At 39.6% G+C, this 17,378-nt stretch overlaps 1 protein-coding gene across 2 annotated transcripts in view; it reads left to right on the top strand.

The window, feature by feature from the left end:
* Positions 1-933: 933 nt before the first annotated feature.
* NLK (nemo like kinase) overlaps positions 934-17,378 on the top strand; it is a 119,545-nt gene continuing 103,100 nt past the window's right edge. Inside the window, exon 1 of one of the 2 annotated variants that reach the window (XM_084862197.1) lies at positions 934-2,697. In XM_084862197.1, coding sequence (XP_084718323.1) covers positions 2,240-2,697 — 458 coding nt within the window. In that variant the 5' untranslated portion in view covers positions 934-2,239. The remainder of the gene's footprint in view (positions 2,698-17,378) is intronic. The other variant, XR_014793006.1, reaches the window with a different exon arrangement.

A 17,378-nucleotide genomic window follows, 5' to 3' on the forward strand; every position in this document is an offset into this window, starting at 1 on the left:
AAGATGGGAGAAAATGTAATCTTTATGGTTAAGTTTATTATTTTTATTGTTTTAAATTTGCATTTGTATGATAGGCTTACTGTCCATTAAGAGTTGAGCTGTGAATGCTGGACATAACACCTCTTTTTGCCAAGATAAAAATTGGCCATGAAGGACCAGCCCATAGGTATGAACTGTCAGTATACTGGGTTTCTGGTTAGACAGTTTGTTGAATAACCTTGAACCTTGAATTTTTGGAGCCCCCACTTCTCTTTTGCTCCCCGTAGGTTTTCACACCTTATGCCTTTAAAAGGGATAGTAAAGGGCTCCCATCAATGGACCAGCGAAACTTGGACTCCGCCTTCTTCTTCTAGGTCCCGCCCCCTTTCTTTTAAGTCACACCCCCTTCACTGATCCCGCCTCCTAAAAAAGTCGTCGCTGATATGACAGCGAATTCTCCACAACCCTGACCTATAGGAAATCTTAAAGGTGGGACCGCGATCAATCTTCTTGTCCATTTGTTAAATCAAGTGTCTATCTGGCACCAGTCCCAGCCCACTTCATCTCCAAGCCAAGGATTGGTTGCTCTGTTCTCGGTCCCCGGCTCACGATTGGTTCTTTCATTCCACCCTCTCTTCCAGCTTTGCAGGCGGGATTAGCACGCAGCTTCCTGCTCCTGCCAAAAAAAATAAAAAAGAAGAAAAAGAAAAGAGGAGAGAGGCGAAAGAAAAATGTCAGAGAGATCTTTGGGTTTTCATTCGCCGTTAGCCTTGTCGGTCAGGCCAAGCTCTGCCTCTCCATTGGCTTTTCTATCTGCCCATCCCAGAGAGGGGCGGGATTTCCCCAGGAGACCCACATCTCGTTGCCACTGGCCGAGCAGTGCGCCTGTCTGAAGCTCCGGCCCCAGGATTGGGAGCGGAAGCGGACAGGTGGGCGTGGATTGGCTAGGGAAGCCGGTCAGTGTGAGACGGGGGCGGGGCCTCGGCGGCTGGTTGCGCGTGTCCGCCGCTGGCTCCGCTCTATCCGGCTTTGCTAGGGGAGGTGAGTCTGGCCGCGGCTGCACCGGCGGCTGAGGAGGCGGCGGCGGCTGAGGAGACTACGGCCGCGGCGGCGACTGAGGAGGAGGAGGAGAAAGCGGCCGCAGGGACTGAAGCCGGGTGGGGGGGAGGGGGGGGAGACGGAGCAGCCTTGAGCCCAGCGGGGGCCGTCGCGCGGGGGGACCCACCCGCTCTCCCCCCCAACCCTCCTCGCAGAAGCGCCGGCAGCGGCGGCGGCGGCGGCGGCGGGGGGTAGGAATCTGCCCGCTTCCGACTGCACCCCGCCCGCCTCCCGGGGAGGCTGCTGTTCTTTGGCCCCCGGGACCCTCACCTCATCCCCGGGGCGGTTCCCTCTGCCTGGGCGTCCGAGGGCTGCCCACCTCTCTTTCATTCCAGCCTGCACCTCCGTGCCTCCACTTTGCTCCCCTTTCTCCTCGCGGTCCTGCCTGCCTGCCGCCGCCTCGGCTCACTCTCTCCTGCTCCTTCCCTGGCTCTTTTCTGTTCGGGAAAGTTTGGTCTCTGTCTCTCTTTCCCCCCACAACCAGGTCAGCCTGACTGAGAGTCGGGGGAGATGTAGGGAGACCTGAGAGTTCGCGGGGGGGAGGCTGGTTTCCCTGAAAATTTCCCCCCATCTTTTTTTTTTGGGGGGGGGGGTGGTTGGAAAAATTTTTAATTGTGTTATTTTATTTTATTTTATTTCTGAGGAGGTGGTAGGTGTTTAGAAAAGGATGTGGGGATGGAAGGGGTAGAGGAGTCAACTCCCTTACAAGATTCCCAGGGCGGCGCGTTACCTGGTCCTTTGCGCGTGCGGGGTTCAGGGGGTCGGGAGGCTGGGCCTGTCTTCCCACATTCGAAGTTGGAGCCTCCCCCGAAGTAAGGATGGAGTTCTAGTACCCACTTGTGGCAGGAAACCTGGGGGGCGCGGGGGGGTTCCTTTTTCTTTTTTCCCTTTCTTTTTCTTTTTCTTCTTTTCATTTTTTCGGCAATCCACACCCTTCCACACACACCCCAAAACCAAACACCAAGATCCTCTCTAACTTGTCTGGATTGACGGATGAAGAAGACGTAAAGCCAGTGGCGCTCCATGGTGGTTTTGGAGGTGGCGTGAGTGGTTTCGCTTCATTTTTTTTTTTTTTTTTTCCTCCAATGGCCAAATGACAGCTTGACCTAGTTTGCTTTCCAGTCAAAGGGCATTTTTATTTTTTAATTTTTTTATTTTGTGAATGTCTCTTTGTGGCGCGAGAGCCAACGCAAAAATGATGGCGGCTTACAATGGCGGTACATCTGCGGCGGCAGCAGGTCACCACCACCACCATCACCACCACCTTCCCCACCTCCCTCCTCCTCACCTTCACCACCACCACCACCCTCAGCACCATCTCCACCCGGGGTCGGCGGCGGCTGTGCACCCCGTCCAGCAGCATACCTCCTCGGCGGCTGCGGCGGCCGCAGCAGCGGCCGCGGCTGCTGCCATGTTGAACCCTGGGCAGCAGCAGCCCTATTTCCCATCACCGGCCCCCGGCCAGGCTCCTGGACCGGCTGCAGCGGCCCCAGCTCAGGTACAGGCCGCCGCCGCCGCCACAGTGAAGGCGCACCATCATCAGCACTCGCATCACCCCCAACAGCAGCTGGACATCGAGCCGGATCGACCTATTGGATATGGAGCCTTCGGTGTTGTCTGGTGAGTATCAAGAGGAAAACCCAAGTTCTCATGGTTTCTTCTCGTGGTTGTGACTCGGGCGCGTCACCTCCTAACGGTTTTCTCCATGCTGACCAAAGGGGAGCGAGACACCCTCACTTCACAGGGTAAACAGGAAGACGGGGTGTCACTTGCATGGTAAAGAGGCCTAATGCATAGGCCATCTAAGCTTATACTTTTTTTTTTTTTTTAATTGTTAATCCTCACCTGAGGATATCCTTCCAGTTGATCTTTTAGAGAGAGTGGAAGAGAGAGGGAAAGACAGAAACATCGGTGTGAGAGAAACACATGGGTTGGTTGCCTCCTGCAGGCGGGCCCAGGGCCCAGGACCAGGAGGAGCCTGCAGCCAAGGTTGGTGCCCAAGGTTCGAACTCGGGATCCTTTGGTCCATAGGCCAGTGCTGTATCCACTGAGCCAACCGGCTAGGACTAAGGTTATGCTTTTGAGTCATGTCAGATTTTGGTGGAGAATCTTCTGAGGAGTAACACACGTAAGTTTGCCGTCTACCGAACTTTTAGTTTAGAATCTAACCAAGCCACAAAGTGTGGGATCAATAGATGAAGGTGTGAAACTTTTTTTGCTGCAAAAATCTTGGGCATCTCTCCTGTTTGATTTAAGAGTGAATCAGCCAAAACCGGTTTGGCTCAGTGGATAGAGCGTCGGTCTGGGGACTGAAAGGTCCAGGGTTAGATTCCGGTCAAGGACATATACCTTGGTTGCGGGCACATCCCCAGTAGGGAGTGTGCAAGAGGCAGCTGATCGATGATTTGTCTCATCGATGTTTCTAACTCTCTATTCCTCTCTGTAAAAAAATCAATAAAATATATATTTTTTAAAAAGTAAGAGTGAATCAGTTGCCCAGTTGCAGCAAATGTCACAACAGACCCAAACTCTATTCCCTTCAATCATTTTACCATTGCGATATACCTTGCAAAACTACTTTGCTGTCCTTCCCGTCTTTTCAGTCCTTCGTTTGAGACCTTGACCCCCAGGAAGAAGATAGGGCTCATATTTGAACCAGTTAAGTCACTTCTTGCGTGGTTTATTTTAAACTGTAAGGCTACAGTTGGGAAGTATTTCGCTTCAGCCTTTTGATAAGGATGCATTAAATATAGCATCACACACGAGTCCCACAAATGAGGTCAGTAGAGGGTAGCTATACTGTGGCCCACATTTGGTGTAATGTTTTAATGTCGTTTAGTGCCTCTGAATTTGCTCTTGTAACTTGGTTGGTTGCTGTAGTAGGAAGTAGACTTTTTAAACTTACGAAACTGCTCTGCTTTTGCTAGTGCCAAGGTATTTCTCTAAGTCCAAGGGTTTCTTAAATGCAACATTGAGTCTGTCCTCAGGAAGATTGGTAGTTTATAATATAATGTATTTATCATTAGAGGGTTCTATTTGTATCCAAACTAGAGTGAACTGAGTTTTTCCACCAAGGATTCAGTGCCGTGGTGTGGATAGATGAATTGATGTTTTGAGTGCATTCAAAAAGCATATTCTTGTTAAATGTCTAGAAAAGCCCCCATCACCACAGGAAAATGAACGAACTCTTTGGAACTAGCCTGGTCCATGTCACCTTTCGTCATTGTTTTTCAGGCTCTAATTGATGAATATCATTTTCGCATTGTATCTGGCCATCTTTATGTATATTTAAGGTTTTATAATGTAGGCTGCCGAAGTGATCTGATCTGTTTGTGTTCTTTTTTTGTTTTTGTTTTAAACTAGTAGTGTTTTCCCAGCTAAGTCTCCCAGGAGATGGCAGCGGTGGTGCTCCCTTCTCTGAGGTGTGTGGGTTTCCTGGTGGCAGCGTGTATGTAGCCAGTAATGGTGCCTCTTTGGTGGTTCTGCTCAGGGACCTGCCTGTTCCCGCCTTCCTCTCTTCTCTTCCATATCCTATCCTCAGGGATTGCACTGTGAACATCCTTCCATTTCTTGCATGACCCTTGAGGATTTCAAAGCTTGATTTGGGGCCCGCAAAGGGGGAGGGAAAGGGAGGCAGGAAAAAAGCTGTTCCTTGCTTTAAATTTTGTCATTGATTGACTGAGAATGTGTGTGGATGTTCTTAGCCATGGATACTCTTTCATTGTAGTGCTTTGCATACAACACCAAGAACTAGAGATACTGAAAGGGAAATGGGTTGTACTTCCTATACTTTAAAGGTGTTACTTACATTTCTACCAAATGGTGATGTTACCTGTAGAAATTTTAACTTCAAGTTGGTGCTAAGGGAGAAGTTTTTATTTTTAAAGGAGGGGGAGGTGAGGAATTGGAGTGCTGAAACATCACCCACAGTGAACATTCTGATAATAGGTGTTCTGAATTAGTGGTATATTAAAATCCCAATATGTTTGATTTGAATTCATTCTGGGTTGTTTCATCCATTGACCCCTTCTATATACTTTTTTTATATGCTTGAAGTGCCTCCTCCTGTGCACTGTCTTCTGTTGTAGTACATCGGTTGTTTTGTATTTGCTTGTCTCACTGACTACATTTATAAGCCCCTTAGGGTTAAGAACTGTGGTCTACAAAAATACATTTTTTTCCTAGCCGGTTTGGCCCAGTGGTAAGAGCATAAGCCTGCGTCCCGAAGGGTCGCGGGTTCAATTCCAGGTCAAGGGCATGATCTTTGGCTGCAGGATCAATTCCCCAGGGCAGGGCGTGTATTGGAGGCAACCAATCTATGGTGTTTCTCTCTTATCTATGTTCCTCTCTCCTCCCTCCCTTACACTCTTCTCTAAAATCAATAGTAAAATATCCTCGGGGGAGGATAAAAAATAAAAAAAAATAAAGACCTACATTTTTCTCCCCAGCACTTAGCACAGTGCTGTGGCATCTTTGCTGCTTGGTTACTTGATCTGCTCAAAATTTCTACAGGTAACCTTCTTTGTTCTTTAGCCAAGTTTTTCTAGTTATTATATTGAGTGTTTTTATCAGCTGTTACAGGTGAAATACAATTTGGTATGGAGGAAAAGAAGAGCTCCAGGTGTGTGTTTTAGTATGCAAATGCTTTTCTATTTTTATATTTCCATATTGTTGACTTGCTGGCTGAATTGCTTATTATAGTATTTGGAATTTAACTGCTATGTGACCTAAGATTGTTAAAACCAGAGATCTGAACACCAAACTAGAGTGAAGTGCACTCATATTCGGAAATCCAAGCTAAAAATATTGATAAGGTGTTATACTTTTCAACTATAACTGAACCAGAATTTTTCTTTTTACTTTAGAAAGGATCCAATAAAAACAACTTTTAAAATGAATACAATGTAACATAAAATATTCTCCCAATGATATATCATTTGATTCATAGCACCATATACCTACTTGGATATTATAAGATTCAAATATATTGAATGCATTTTTCAAGTATTTTTCTTTTGGCATGGCATAGGAAAGGAAACTATATCTGCTTTCATGGTATTTTTTTTCTGGAGGGAGGGAGGGAGAGAGAGAGAGAGAGAAAGAGAGAGAGAGAGAGAGAGATCAATGTGAGAGCGGAACATTGATCATTTGAACATTGATCATTTGCCTCCTGTATGTGCCCTGGCCAGAGGTTGAACCCCCAGCCTGGGTATATTTCCTGACCAGTGGCCCTTGGGGTCACGGGATGGCGCTGAGCAACACCAGCCAGGGAGACTGTTGTATGTAATTTTGAGGGATATTGTTGTTCCTCATGTAGACAAGGAGAGATTTTTACAGAAGTAATGTAGCATTTTACCATTCAGATTTATCACTGAATAGTTTAGTCTGCCAGGCTTGATTCTCTTTCTGCTAAATTTAACTAGTGGAATAACTTACCAGTATTGGATGGTCGTGTAAAAGTAATGAATTACCTATTAGCTTGCTGGTTAAGATGGTGCTTTGACAGTTCAATTGAGGTTTCATTAACAACTGTCTGCTGTGCTTTCTCTCTAAGTCAGGGTCCCAGTTTACCTGGCAATATGATCATGGGGTAGCATGAGATACATTCATTGCCTATGATAGAATATTGCTCATGGGTTATCAAAGCATCATATATAATTTGACCTTTATCAGATGCCAAGGCTTCCATATACTAGTATACGGTCATTTTCATAATGTAATGCAAAACCTAAACACAAAACAGTGCACAAAAAGAAACCTGAGCCTGTGGGTGAGGCTGTCATGAATACCTTTTTGTCTGTAGTTCATTGTTGCCAGAAGAAAGTATGTTGTGCATAGAGAGATATGACAACTCTGGGACAAAGAGTATTACAATTTACAGTATAGATTTCAGGGTCTTATGAGGTGTATACTTTTTTAAAAAAATATATTTTATTGATTTTGTACAGAGAGGAAGGGAGAGAGATAGAGAGTTAGAAACATCAATGAGAGAGTCATCGATCAGCTGCCTCTTGCACACCCCCTACTGGGGATATGCCCGCAACCAAGGTACATGCCCTTGACCTGAATCAAACCCTGGACCCTTCAGTCCCCAAGCCTACGCTCTATTCATTGAGCCAAGCCGGTTTCGGTGAGGTGTATACTTTTGACAGTTGGAGGAAGTTGACTACATGAGGGAGGTTTGAGAACTGCTAAATCCAGGCAGTTTTATTATTGGCAGCCTAAACTATTAGAGATTGAACTAATGGCACATATTGCCATTTTGATAAAAGTGAGTCTGGGAAAAGTTGTTTTGTTTTTTTACTTATCTGGTTAATTGAAAGCTAAAGACCCTGGAATTCATTTGGTCTGGTGCCTTTGTGCTCCAAGTAAAGTTGGAGAACTTTGAATTTTATTCTAATACCTTCTGCTTGAATTTTATTCTCATAACCTTTTGCGGGTTGCTGTTATTTAAGTCTTTCAAAACTTAAGCATCACTGTATTTATGTTTAGTTATTAGCTATGTGATATTGATAAATTATTTAATCTCTCTTCCTCATCCACAGAGTGAGGATAAAAATAGCATCTATCTCATAGGATTAAATGAGGCAATCCTTGTAAACCAATGAATACATTGTCTACCATACAGTAAGCACTCAAAAAATAATAGCTTTTTAAAGTGATAAATATTGTTGATAGAAATCAAACTGTTATATTAATGTGCATATAAGAGGTTTCATATATGGTCAGATTTACCAGGTGAAATCAACATGCAGACTATTTTTGAAGGCATGACTTTAAATATCATAGTGTCCACTTAGTTGTGCTATATGCTAACAAATACATAAAAATGTACATACTTGGTAGTATTCTAGTCATATTATCTCACTGTTTTAGAAAGTATTATTACTTTACATCCTGGGAAGGAAATAAATATTTTCTTTTCAGAATATAACATGAAGAACATCCTTATCATCATCAAAGTTCAGCTACTGGAAATTCATTTTACTTGTGTTTGGAAGAAAAAGCATGAATTGCTAAATAAAACTCCAAGGTGGGGAAATACGTGTGATTTAATGAAAAATTATTCAGTGTAAATCCTTATGCAATGCAAAGATGGTATAGCTTGCTCATCTTGTGAAATTTAGAGGCATCATTTTTTTTTTTTTTTCCTGATGTTTTCTGTGCTCCTCTTACTCCTCAAATAGCAAACTATAATTTGGAAAAATGGGAAATGCTTTTGGAATATGTTTGGGGGAAAACCCTGGAGTTAGTTGCATCAGAAAGATGTAAGCTAAAGTATAGTAAAGTGTATTTTACTATTAACTTTGCTTTACAGGTTAAGAGTCTGTAGTATTGAAGTTTCTCCATTAGCCAAGATTAACAGCCACAGCTGGATTCTTGGGGTGTGGGGACAGGGAGGGTCTGCTTTGTGAAAAGAGCTTTGAAGAAGCAGAGTCTGCACCATAAAAGGAAATGGTTGCTCTTCTAGACATAACAAAGCATTTGTGTGAAACTAGAAATGTGGAAATCTATATTGTTAATTTTAACTACAAAAAGTGTACTTTTAGAAACTGCAGGTTCATGGTCACAAAGTAAAGAAAGCAAAGAGTGAGAGAATAAAAGTAACAAAATCTGATACTGAGTTGGTTTCTTGGTGATAGAAACTCCATAGCCTGTAACGTTGGAAGTTGTTTTGTACTTAGGATGTACTTTTAGAAATTAGGTTCATGGTCATAAAGTAGAGAAAGCAGAGTTAGAGAATAAATAAAAGTAACACAATCTGATGATACTGAGCTGATTTCTTGGTGATGAAAACTTCATAGCCTTTGATATTGGAAGTCATTTTCTACCTACTAGTAGGCTCTTGATAAGATTATCCAAATTATTTTAGGGAAAAAAAACACAAAAGAAACTTGTTTTATTCTTGGGGAGACATTTTATGTTATACTATTGAATATCAACTTAGAAGAAAAGAGACAAATATTTTTATTTTAAAAAGACATTTCAGAAAGAATTGCCTCTTCAAGCTAAAACAACAATAGCCCTCAAAATTACATGCAACTTTTTAAGCTATCAATTAGTACGTAAAACTGGTGTATGTCCTGGAAAAAAAAAAAATGAGGGCAGATAGAGTTCTCTTTCATATGCTATGCTAGAAGAAGAATATATGTAAAATGCATTAATATATGTTTAAATCTAAGGTTTGAGGGTTTATCCTCAAAACAGACAACTGTAGAAATCTTGTTCCTTGATATAGAAGACCATTCTCTAACAGAGTACTGAAATATTTCATTATATTCATAACTTGAAGCATTATATTTTAGAATTGTGTGGCTATTCTTGGTGGTTTTTACTATTTTGTTGATGTCATAGTAGTTCAAGAATCTGCTATTTATATACTGTATGTTTCCTTAATATGCTGATTTGACTTCTTTGATGGAAATTGCCAAGACCTAAGAAACCTTTTTGCCGAAACCGGTTTGGCTCAGTAGATAGAGCATCAGTCTGAGGACTGAAAGGTCCCAGGTTCAATTCCAGTCAGGGGCATGTACATTGGTTGTGGGCACATCCCCTGTAGAGGGTGTGCAGGAGGCAGCTGGTCAATGTTTATCACTCATCGATGTTTCTAGCTCTCTGTCCCTCTCCCTTCTTCTCTGTGGAAAATCAATAAAATATATTTTAAAAAAAGGAAAAAAAAAGAAACTTTCCATTTATTATCCAAACAAACAGAAAGAAGCCATGGGGTAGAAGCTCTTTCATATTAAGATTATATTTGAATTTTACTTATAATTGCTTGTACATTTAGAGTATTTCAGTGAATTGTTTGTTGATTGTGTCTTCTAAGGTAGATCAACAATGATTTCCTAAATAATATAATATAGCTTGTCAGTTTGATCCTGTTGTTGCTTGGGGGTAACACAGAGAATGCCTGAGGCAACAGTTGTAATAGTGTCAATAAGCATGTGACATGTCATCATAGACCTAGTCTGTGGTTCTAAGGTACCCTAGTCGAGAGACATCAGAAAAAAATTCTGGCACTCTGGCATTATGAAAAGATGACTTCTAAGGAAACTATATTGAGTTGAGTTCTAACAGTTCATTGTAATGGAGTGAGTAGAGGGATGTCTGCTATTGATCATGGTTGGTGCTCTTTACCTAAACCCAGTTTCATTATCTGTGCTCTTAATTAGTTTGGCTAATTGAATCATATCTGCTGTCAGACAGAAGATTTGACACTGTTGGAATTCACTAGTCAGTGTATTTTTATTGTCAACCTGCTATGGACCAGTACTATTGTAGGCACTAATGAGGATATATACTTCTATACAGAATTTTGCAAATCTCTAGCAATCTTCTCTGTTGTCTTCTGATTTTGGTATTGGGATATAGAGATGTTTAGGTTTTGAAGTTGCCCTGAAGGAGCTTACAGTTAAGTAAGCAGTATGAAAAATAATACATCCCTGCTTTCAGGGTATCTGGATGGAGAGTTGAAATTCAACTTGAAGCCATTAAATAAAAACTTAAAGATATATGTTATTTTCACTTGTTCTTACAATACTCATTTATTATGTGTCGACTATTCCTCAAGCTGGATGATAGAGATTTAAAGGAGATTATACATTTGGGGAGAAAGATTTGTAAATGGAGAATTATAATTCATTGCCATTATTGCAACAAAAGAGATATTCCCTGGATATTATGGGAACAAAGAGGAGGGATTTCTGTGGGAGGTATGGATGCTTCTTAGAAGCGGTAATAACCTCAAATGAATTTTAAGAATAAGGGAATCAAATCATGGGCAGGGCATTCTTGGTGGAGTTGCTGAAATACAGAGTGTGTTGCAGGAGTGATAGAAGATAAGGGCAGAGATGCAAGCTAGGGCTAGATTCTGAGGAGGTTGGAGTGTCCTGCTGAGGAGCTGCGATGCTCTTGGTATTTGGGAGATGAGTCTATTTTACTCTTTTTATGAATAAAGCACATACATATATACCAGCACTACAAAAACTAATATATAGCATATCTATACTATTAAAATTTCATGGGAGGATGATTAAGGGGAAAATGTTTAAAAATGCTCCTTGGGTGAGGGATGAGGGAAGAAAAAAAATGCTCCTTGGTTAGGGAATTATAGCGAAAAAAATGTGAAACTGGGAATGATAACCTGTGAAAGTTTTTGAATAGGAGAATGAGTGGTTCAAATTGATTTTTTAAAAAGATATTTAAATATAATAATAGATGGAGCTTTAGGGAATGTACTCAGTTGTACATGGAAGAAACTATTGGAGGCAAAAATTAAAGGATGGGCAGATAGGAAAATGTGTTCACAGTGATTGACAGAAGACAGTTATGAAGATGGGAGTGATTTTTGGTGTAAATAAAGAAGCCAGAAAATGAAGGTGGAGAAAAGGCCATTGAATTTAGCAAATAGATCATTGATGGCCAAATCCCAAGTTTTTAAAAAAATATATTTTTGTTGATTTCAGAGAGGAAGAAAGAGATAGAAACATCTATGTTGAGAGAGAACCATTGATTGGCTGCCTCCTGCATGCCCCACACTGGGGACCAAGTTTGCAACCCAGGCATGTGCCCTGATCAGAATGGAACCTTGACCTTTTGGTTCATAGGTGAATGCTCAACCACTGAACCACACTGGCTTGGCCAAATCCCAAGTTTTTATTTCTAGTTTAATAAACCAGAGAACTTGGTGTTTATCATGTTCAAGTTGCCATTTCCTTGGAAAAAAAATTTTTTTTTTTTTTTTTAATGACAGGGTAATAAAGTACTAAACTGAACTTGTTAGGAGACTTGGTTTTGGTCCCTGCCTTACTGCCAACAACCCCATGACCTTGATAAAGTTATTTAAAATTTTTGAGTCTTGGTTTCCTCGTTTATAAAATCCGGTGTTTCCTACGTTTCTATAATGAAAATGCATTAATATTTGTAAAGCATTGTGGCATTATTTGTGGGCAAATAGAGTGACCACAAGACAACTTCAAGACTACCGATGTTGAATACCTTCTGAAATTATTTAAAGAAACAAAGAGATAAATGTAACCCTGTTCCCAGTGCGACCAGCACAGTTCTAGAGTCTCTTTGGCCTTTGTTGGGTTGTGTACTCATTTCTGAACCAATTACTGTCGCTGGAGATAAGATTACTATTGGAGCAGTCAGGTTCACTCCTGGACCTGGAGATAGAGTACATTATAAGTGGCAGGGCTGAATTCCAGCAATGGATGTTGGGAAGATGGTCATTACTGACCAAGAACACATTCATCTACCTTATGTCAGACTCAGAAGAACCTGATCAGGTGCATTTACAAAGCAAAGTGTAAGGCATATTCTCTGTGGAGAATTTTGTCTTGTTTGTCCTGAATTATTTGGAGTATTTACCTTTTCTTTTCTAAAGACTCGTTTACTTAAAGTAGTAGAGGGTAAAATTGGTACCTGATCCTTGCCATGTTTGCTTTCCTCCCCAGTTAGATCAGATATCCTCCATTGATTTCTTTTCTTTCCTCTCTCAGTGTTGTGGTTTTGTTATCTAGATGAAGTTCTCAGTCTTGTTTTCAGTTTAAGTAGTATAGAGCTCAGTAGTGTCAGACAGCAAACTCTTTACAGGGGGAGTGGACACACAGAAACTTTTTGTTTATCTGTTCCTTGACCTAAAATTCTTTCTCTGAGCCACAGAGAAAAGGTGAAGAGAGACATTTGAACAAAAAAGATAAAATTAGTCATTTGACCCAGATTGCAGCTTTTTTCCTCCTGTCTGTGTGGATGAAAACCATCCCAATTTACATAAGCAGGTGATTTTTCTTACTTGCTAATTTTCTTAACGTACCATGGCAGAGAGCTGCAGATTTGCAAATTGTGTAAATTGAAATAAACCAGGTGACTTTATTTCACATTATTATCTTACCGGGACTGAAGTACCCAAAGGGTGCAATTATCGGGTGATTGTCTCATTGCACATTTTAAGTTAACAGGCAGCCTAGTGCAAAGTTTTAACTCCCACCTTCATCCTCGTTTCCTTGTCTTTTAAATTTTTTAAAAAAGGAAAATATTGATTTCTATATTTACTTCAGTAGGCTAGAAATTTAGTAATGCAGATGTGGGGAAATTTGAGCTTTATTAAAAGTAATCCAGAATCCATAAAAGTTGGCAAATAATGTGGGTACTGTGCAGAAAAAGGAAAATAATGCATACTTGGCTTGAGTTTGAATTGCCTAAGAATTCAGTGAGGACCTTCAGCCATATTTAATTGGTTTGCTTCCTCTGTGTTCCTTTTCTCAGGTTCTGCATGGTATAGTAATTGGGTTATTATAAAGTTAACTGGTGTGTCCTAAAGCAAGTGTTCAGAATAAATATTGATGCATATTCTTTTAAATACCAAATGAGCCCAACCGGTGTGACTCAGTGATTGAACACGGACCTCTGATCCTGGTGAGGGCACATGCGGGGGTGGGCTGGATCCCTGTGGTGGATGTACAGGGGGGCAGCCAATCAGTGGTTCTCTCTCATCATTGATGTTTCTATCTCTCCCCCTCCCTTCCTCTTTGAAACCAATAAGAATATATATTTTAAAAAGAAATTATCTTTTCAAATAAATTAATTGCAACATAGCTTAAAATATCATTTCAATAAAATAGACATTTTAGAAAGGTACAACAGTTGGTTTTTAGTGGCCTTTTCCCAGATTCATGAATACAAATAATGTTAACCAATAAATCATTAAAACATTCCAATATTAAACAGTAATTAATGCTTTTTAGTTTCTTAGGTTATATTATTTATCTATTGGTATGTATGGAGATTAAATTATACCCCCTATAGCTTTGAGGTAATGACTTAGAAATGAATGGTAAATTTTAAAAGTTTGGCCAGTTTTTTTATCCTAGTCTTTATTTTTAGTTTCAAGAAAAGTAGTTTAGAAGAACTTTGAGGGCAAAAAGTAATTCAAGAATGACCTGAGGAAGATGGCATTTTAAGTTCAAAAGACAGTATGTTTTAATAGATTAGAGCCTGTATTCTGATAACAGATTGCCTGGATTTAAATCTTGCTTCTGCCGCTTATTAGCTATTGTAGGCTAATTATTTAATCTGTATGTCTCATAGAGATAGTAATAGTATATCTGTCTCCTAGGGTTGCTGTTAGGATTAAATGAATCAATACATTATATGTAAAGTCTTAGAACTAACTATACCTGGCACTATGTTAAAGTAGGCTATCAAAATTATTATTACCAGTTTCATAGAGGTAAAAAAATATAGTGCCTCCTTAAAGCTTACTAATATAGGGCAAATAAACAACAGCTTTGTATGACAGGTATCAGGTATGTGACTGTGTCCAAGATTTTTTTCTTTCTTCTGATTAACGCAACTGTCTTTGAAAAGTTCATTCAAATTCTAGGATGCTTTCCTAATGTAAAATTTCCTTTAGAATATTAAAGGAGAGTTTTTTTCCTCTTTAACTTCCTCCTCCCATTTCATTATCAAACTAATAATATGTTTAGTGTAGGAAACTTGAAAAATACAGAAGAGCTGTTTGCCGTTTGTATTCTACAACTCAGACACTGATAATATTTGCTGTATTTTCTTCCAATATTTTTTACCTGCAATCTGTGTGTGTGTGTGTGTGTGTGTGTGTGTAATATTATTAGAGTTGTGATCATGATTATATTGTACATATACAGTTTAGTATCCTATGTGTTTCACTAAAATGACAAAGATGGATTTTGGCCCTTCCCCCCCACCCCCCAGGGCTATTTTTTCATTTTCACAAGCCTAGATCTTTATCTGAAAGGAATTGGAGAGTTGGAAGATACTTTAGAATGCATCTAGTATAACTGCCTCTTTTTATAAATGGGAAAATTGAGACCCAGAGGAGCTAAGAGATTTGTTCAAGGTCACACAGCTGGTTAGAAGCTGAGCCAGAACCTTTGCTGTTCTGCTGCTTTACCTGTAATACCTGTCCAACTTAATGCCATTGAAAATGCAGGAAGTATTTTTATAAAAGCAAACAAAACAAAAGAAAAAAACTATAAATGAAACCAGGATCAGTGCTAGAATATTTAAATAGAATATTTAAAAGGCTCTGTTGGTTGCTTTTTGTGTGACAGTGACTAATGTTTCTGAGAAAAGTTTAATGTCATGAGTTACAAGGCTTTTGGTGGAAAACAACTCAGTCTTTTCACATTACAAATAATTGTGTTGTGCATCTGCTTTGAGGATGTTGTGCCCTTTCCCCTTTTATTTTTTGAAAAAATTTTAAACCTCAGAAAATTTGAAAGATACATGATAAATGCATAAACCATTCTTTTAGATTAACAGTTTGTGACTTTTTGCTTTATCTACTTGAGGCTACTTCTACAGCTTGCTGGAATTACTTTCGATTAAATTTAGATTTACAGTGTTAAGAAATTTATGGTCACTGCATCAACTCAGTGTTCCATGTAATAAGTTTTGTAAGCTCTCCAACTAGAGAAGGAACTGGAAGTTTTCAAGCTTGTGACTTTTGGAATGCTATTTATTCTCTTAATACTTAAAACAAAATTCAGTGTGAATCATGAGTGTACCTAAAACATATACGATTCAAAACTAGGCTTGAAGCATAATAGAAATATTTCATTCTACAAAGTTTCTTTTTTTTTTCTTGTGGCATTTATTTCAGGTTGGGAGTTAAAGGGGCATTTTCAAAATAAGAACCTAAGATCTGTTTTCATAATTTTGTGATATTCATTATTGAGGCTAAATTTTAAGTTACTGTATGTGTTGTTGCTGTTTTAAGTAAATTAACCTAATACAGCCACATGAGCTGATGATGCAGTATTTGTGTCACCCAATTCACTGCTCTGTATTTTTCAGTACCAAATAATTCCTTTGTTAAGCTCATTTTCAGTCAATGCGCCATTGTTTCCCCCAAAGGGTAATGATTATTTCTATACATAGCACAAATCCCTAAGAAATAGATTTTAAAGTCTAAAATATCATTGTTTGGAAGTGGGTGAAATTGTCACTCTGTATATCAAACCACAACTGTATGTGTGAAAAGGGAAGCTGCTATATTTGCTCCCTAACCTACAATATGAGATGTTATGCTTATTATACATACCAACTGACAGCAGGTCTTTAAAAGTGAAGTCTTTTAGTTTATTTGGAAAAATGGATTGTTTTATTGAGTCCGCTCAGCTATTACATTACATAGTTTAATAACCAAAATCTAGAATGGGTGGTGGAGTTCAAATTGCAATGGCTTGTGACAAGTAAGGAAATATTTAAGCAGCAGATATTGTTTACTTCACTCAGTTGGTAATCAGTATCTGCAAATAAATCACTGACTTCATAAAGTATCTCAGCAGGAAAGACATTAAAATAGGGACACTGATGTTTAACTGGTGTAGATGCTAAAAATCTAGTTACTAACACATAGGAGCTTATCTCTGTAGCTGGGCAAACTTTAAATAACAAATGTTTTTAAAATATATTTTTATTGATTTCAGAGAGGAAGGGAGAGAGAGAGAAATATCAGTGATGAGAGATCCATTCATCAGCTGTCTCCTGCATGCCCCCTACTGGGGATCAAGCCCACAACCCAGGCCCTTGACCAGAATCAAACCCGGGACCCTTCAGTCCCCAGGCAGATGCTCTATCCATTGAGCCAAACCAGCTAGGACTATATAACTAATTTTTATACTTTGATTCCCCCCCCCCCCCTTAAAGTAGATCTGTTTGTTCCTCTTTTCCTCTCAACGCAAATAAAAAAAAATGTTTATAACCACTTATGACACATTCTCTACCCACTGAACCACCAAAAATGACGAGAGCTTTAAAGGTGTGGTCATGTCTCACTTGTGTCTCCAGAACCTAATGTGGTCCTGGGTAAGAAATTACGAAGTGTTTGTTGTTGAATTGGAAGTTGCTAATGCTAAATTTGTACGTGATAGTGATATTGTCAAAGAAGAGTACTAACCTTGGGTCTTGCCTTTATGTAGACCCCTATTTCTTCATGCAAGGGAGTAATTTTTATGAGAAAACATTTAGAGTGATATTAAGGAACTCGATGGTAGTGTTTTGTTTTTTGTTTTTTTTTTAGAGTCAAGAGCCCTAATCTAAAAATAGTCTACAGTAACCAACTGTTCCCAAAAATAGTTCTTTATTTTGCTATTGCTTTCTATACTATACATTAAGTTAACAATGCTGTCAAACTGTTTAGAAAAAAATATATTCTTGATTCAGTCAATACTGTGATCTCATGTTAGAAAAATAGAAACTATGTCTAAAGTCTCATCAATATTAAAACATACTAAAGCACTCCGTGAGACTGG

The sequence above is a fragment of the Pipistrellus hanaki genome (assembly GCF_964339955.1).
Source record: "Pipistrellus hanaki genome assembly, chromosome: 16".
In the NCBI taxonomy this organism is placed as follows: Eukaryota; Metazoa; Chordata; class Mammalia; order Chiroptera; family Vespertilionidae; genus Pipistrellus; species Pipistrellus hanaki.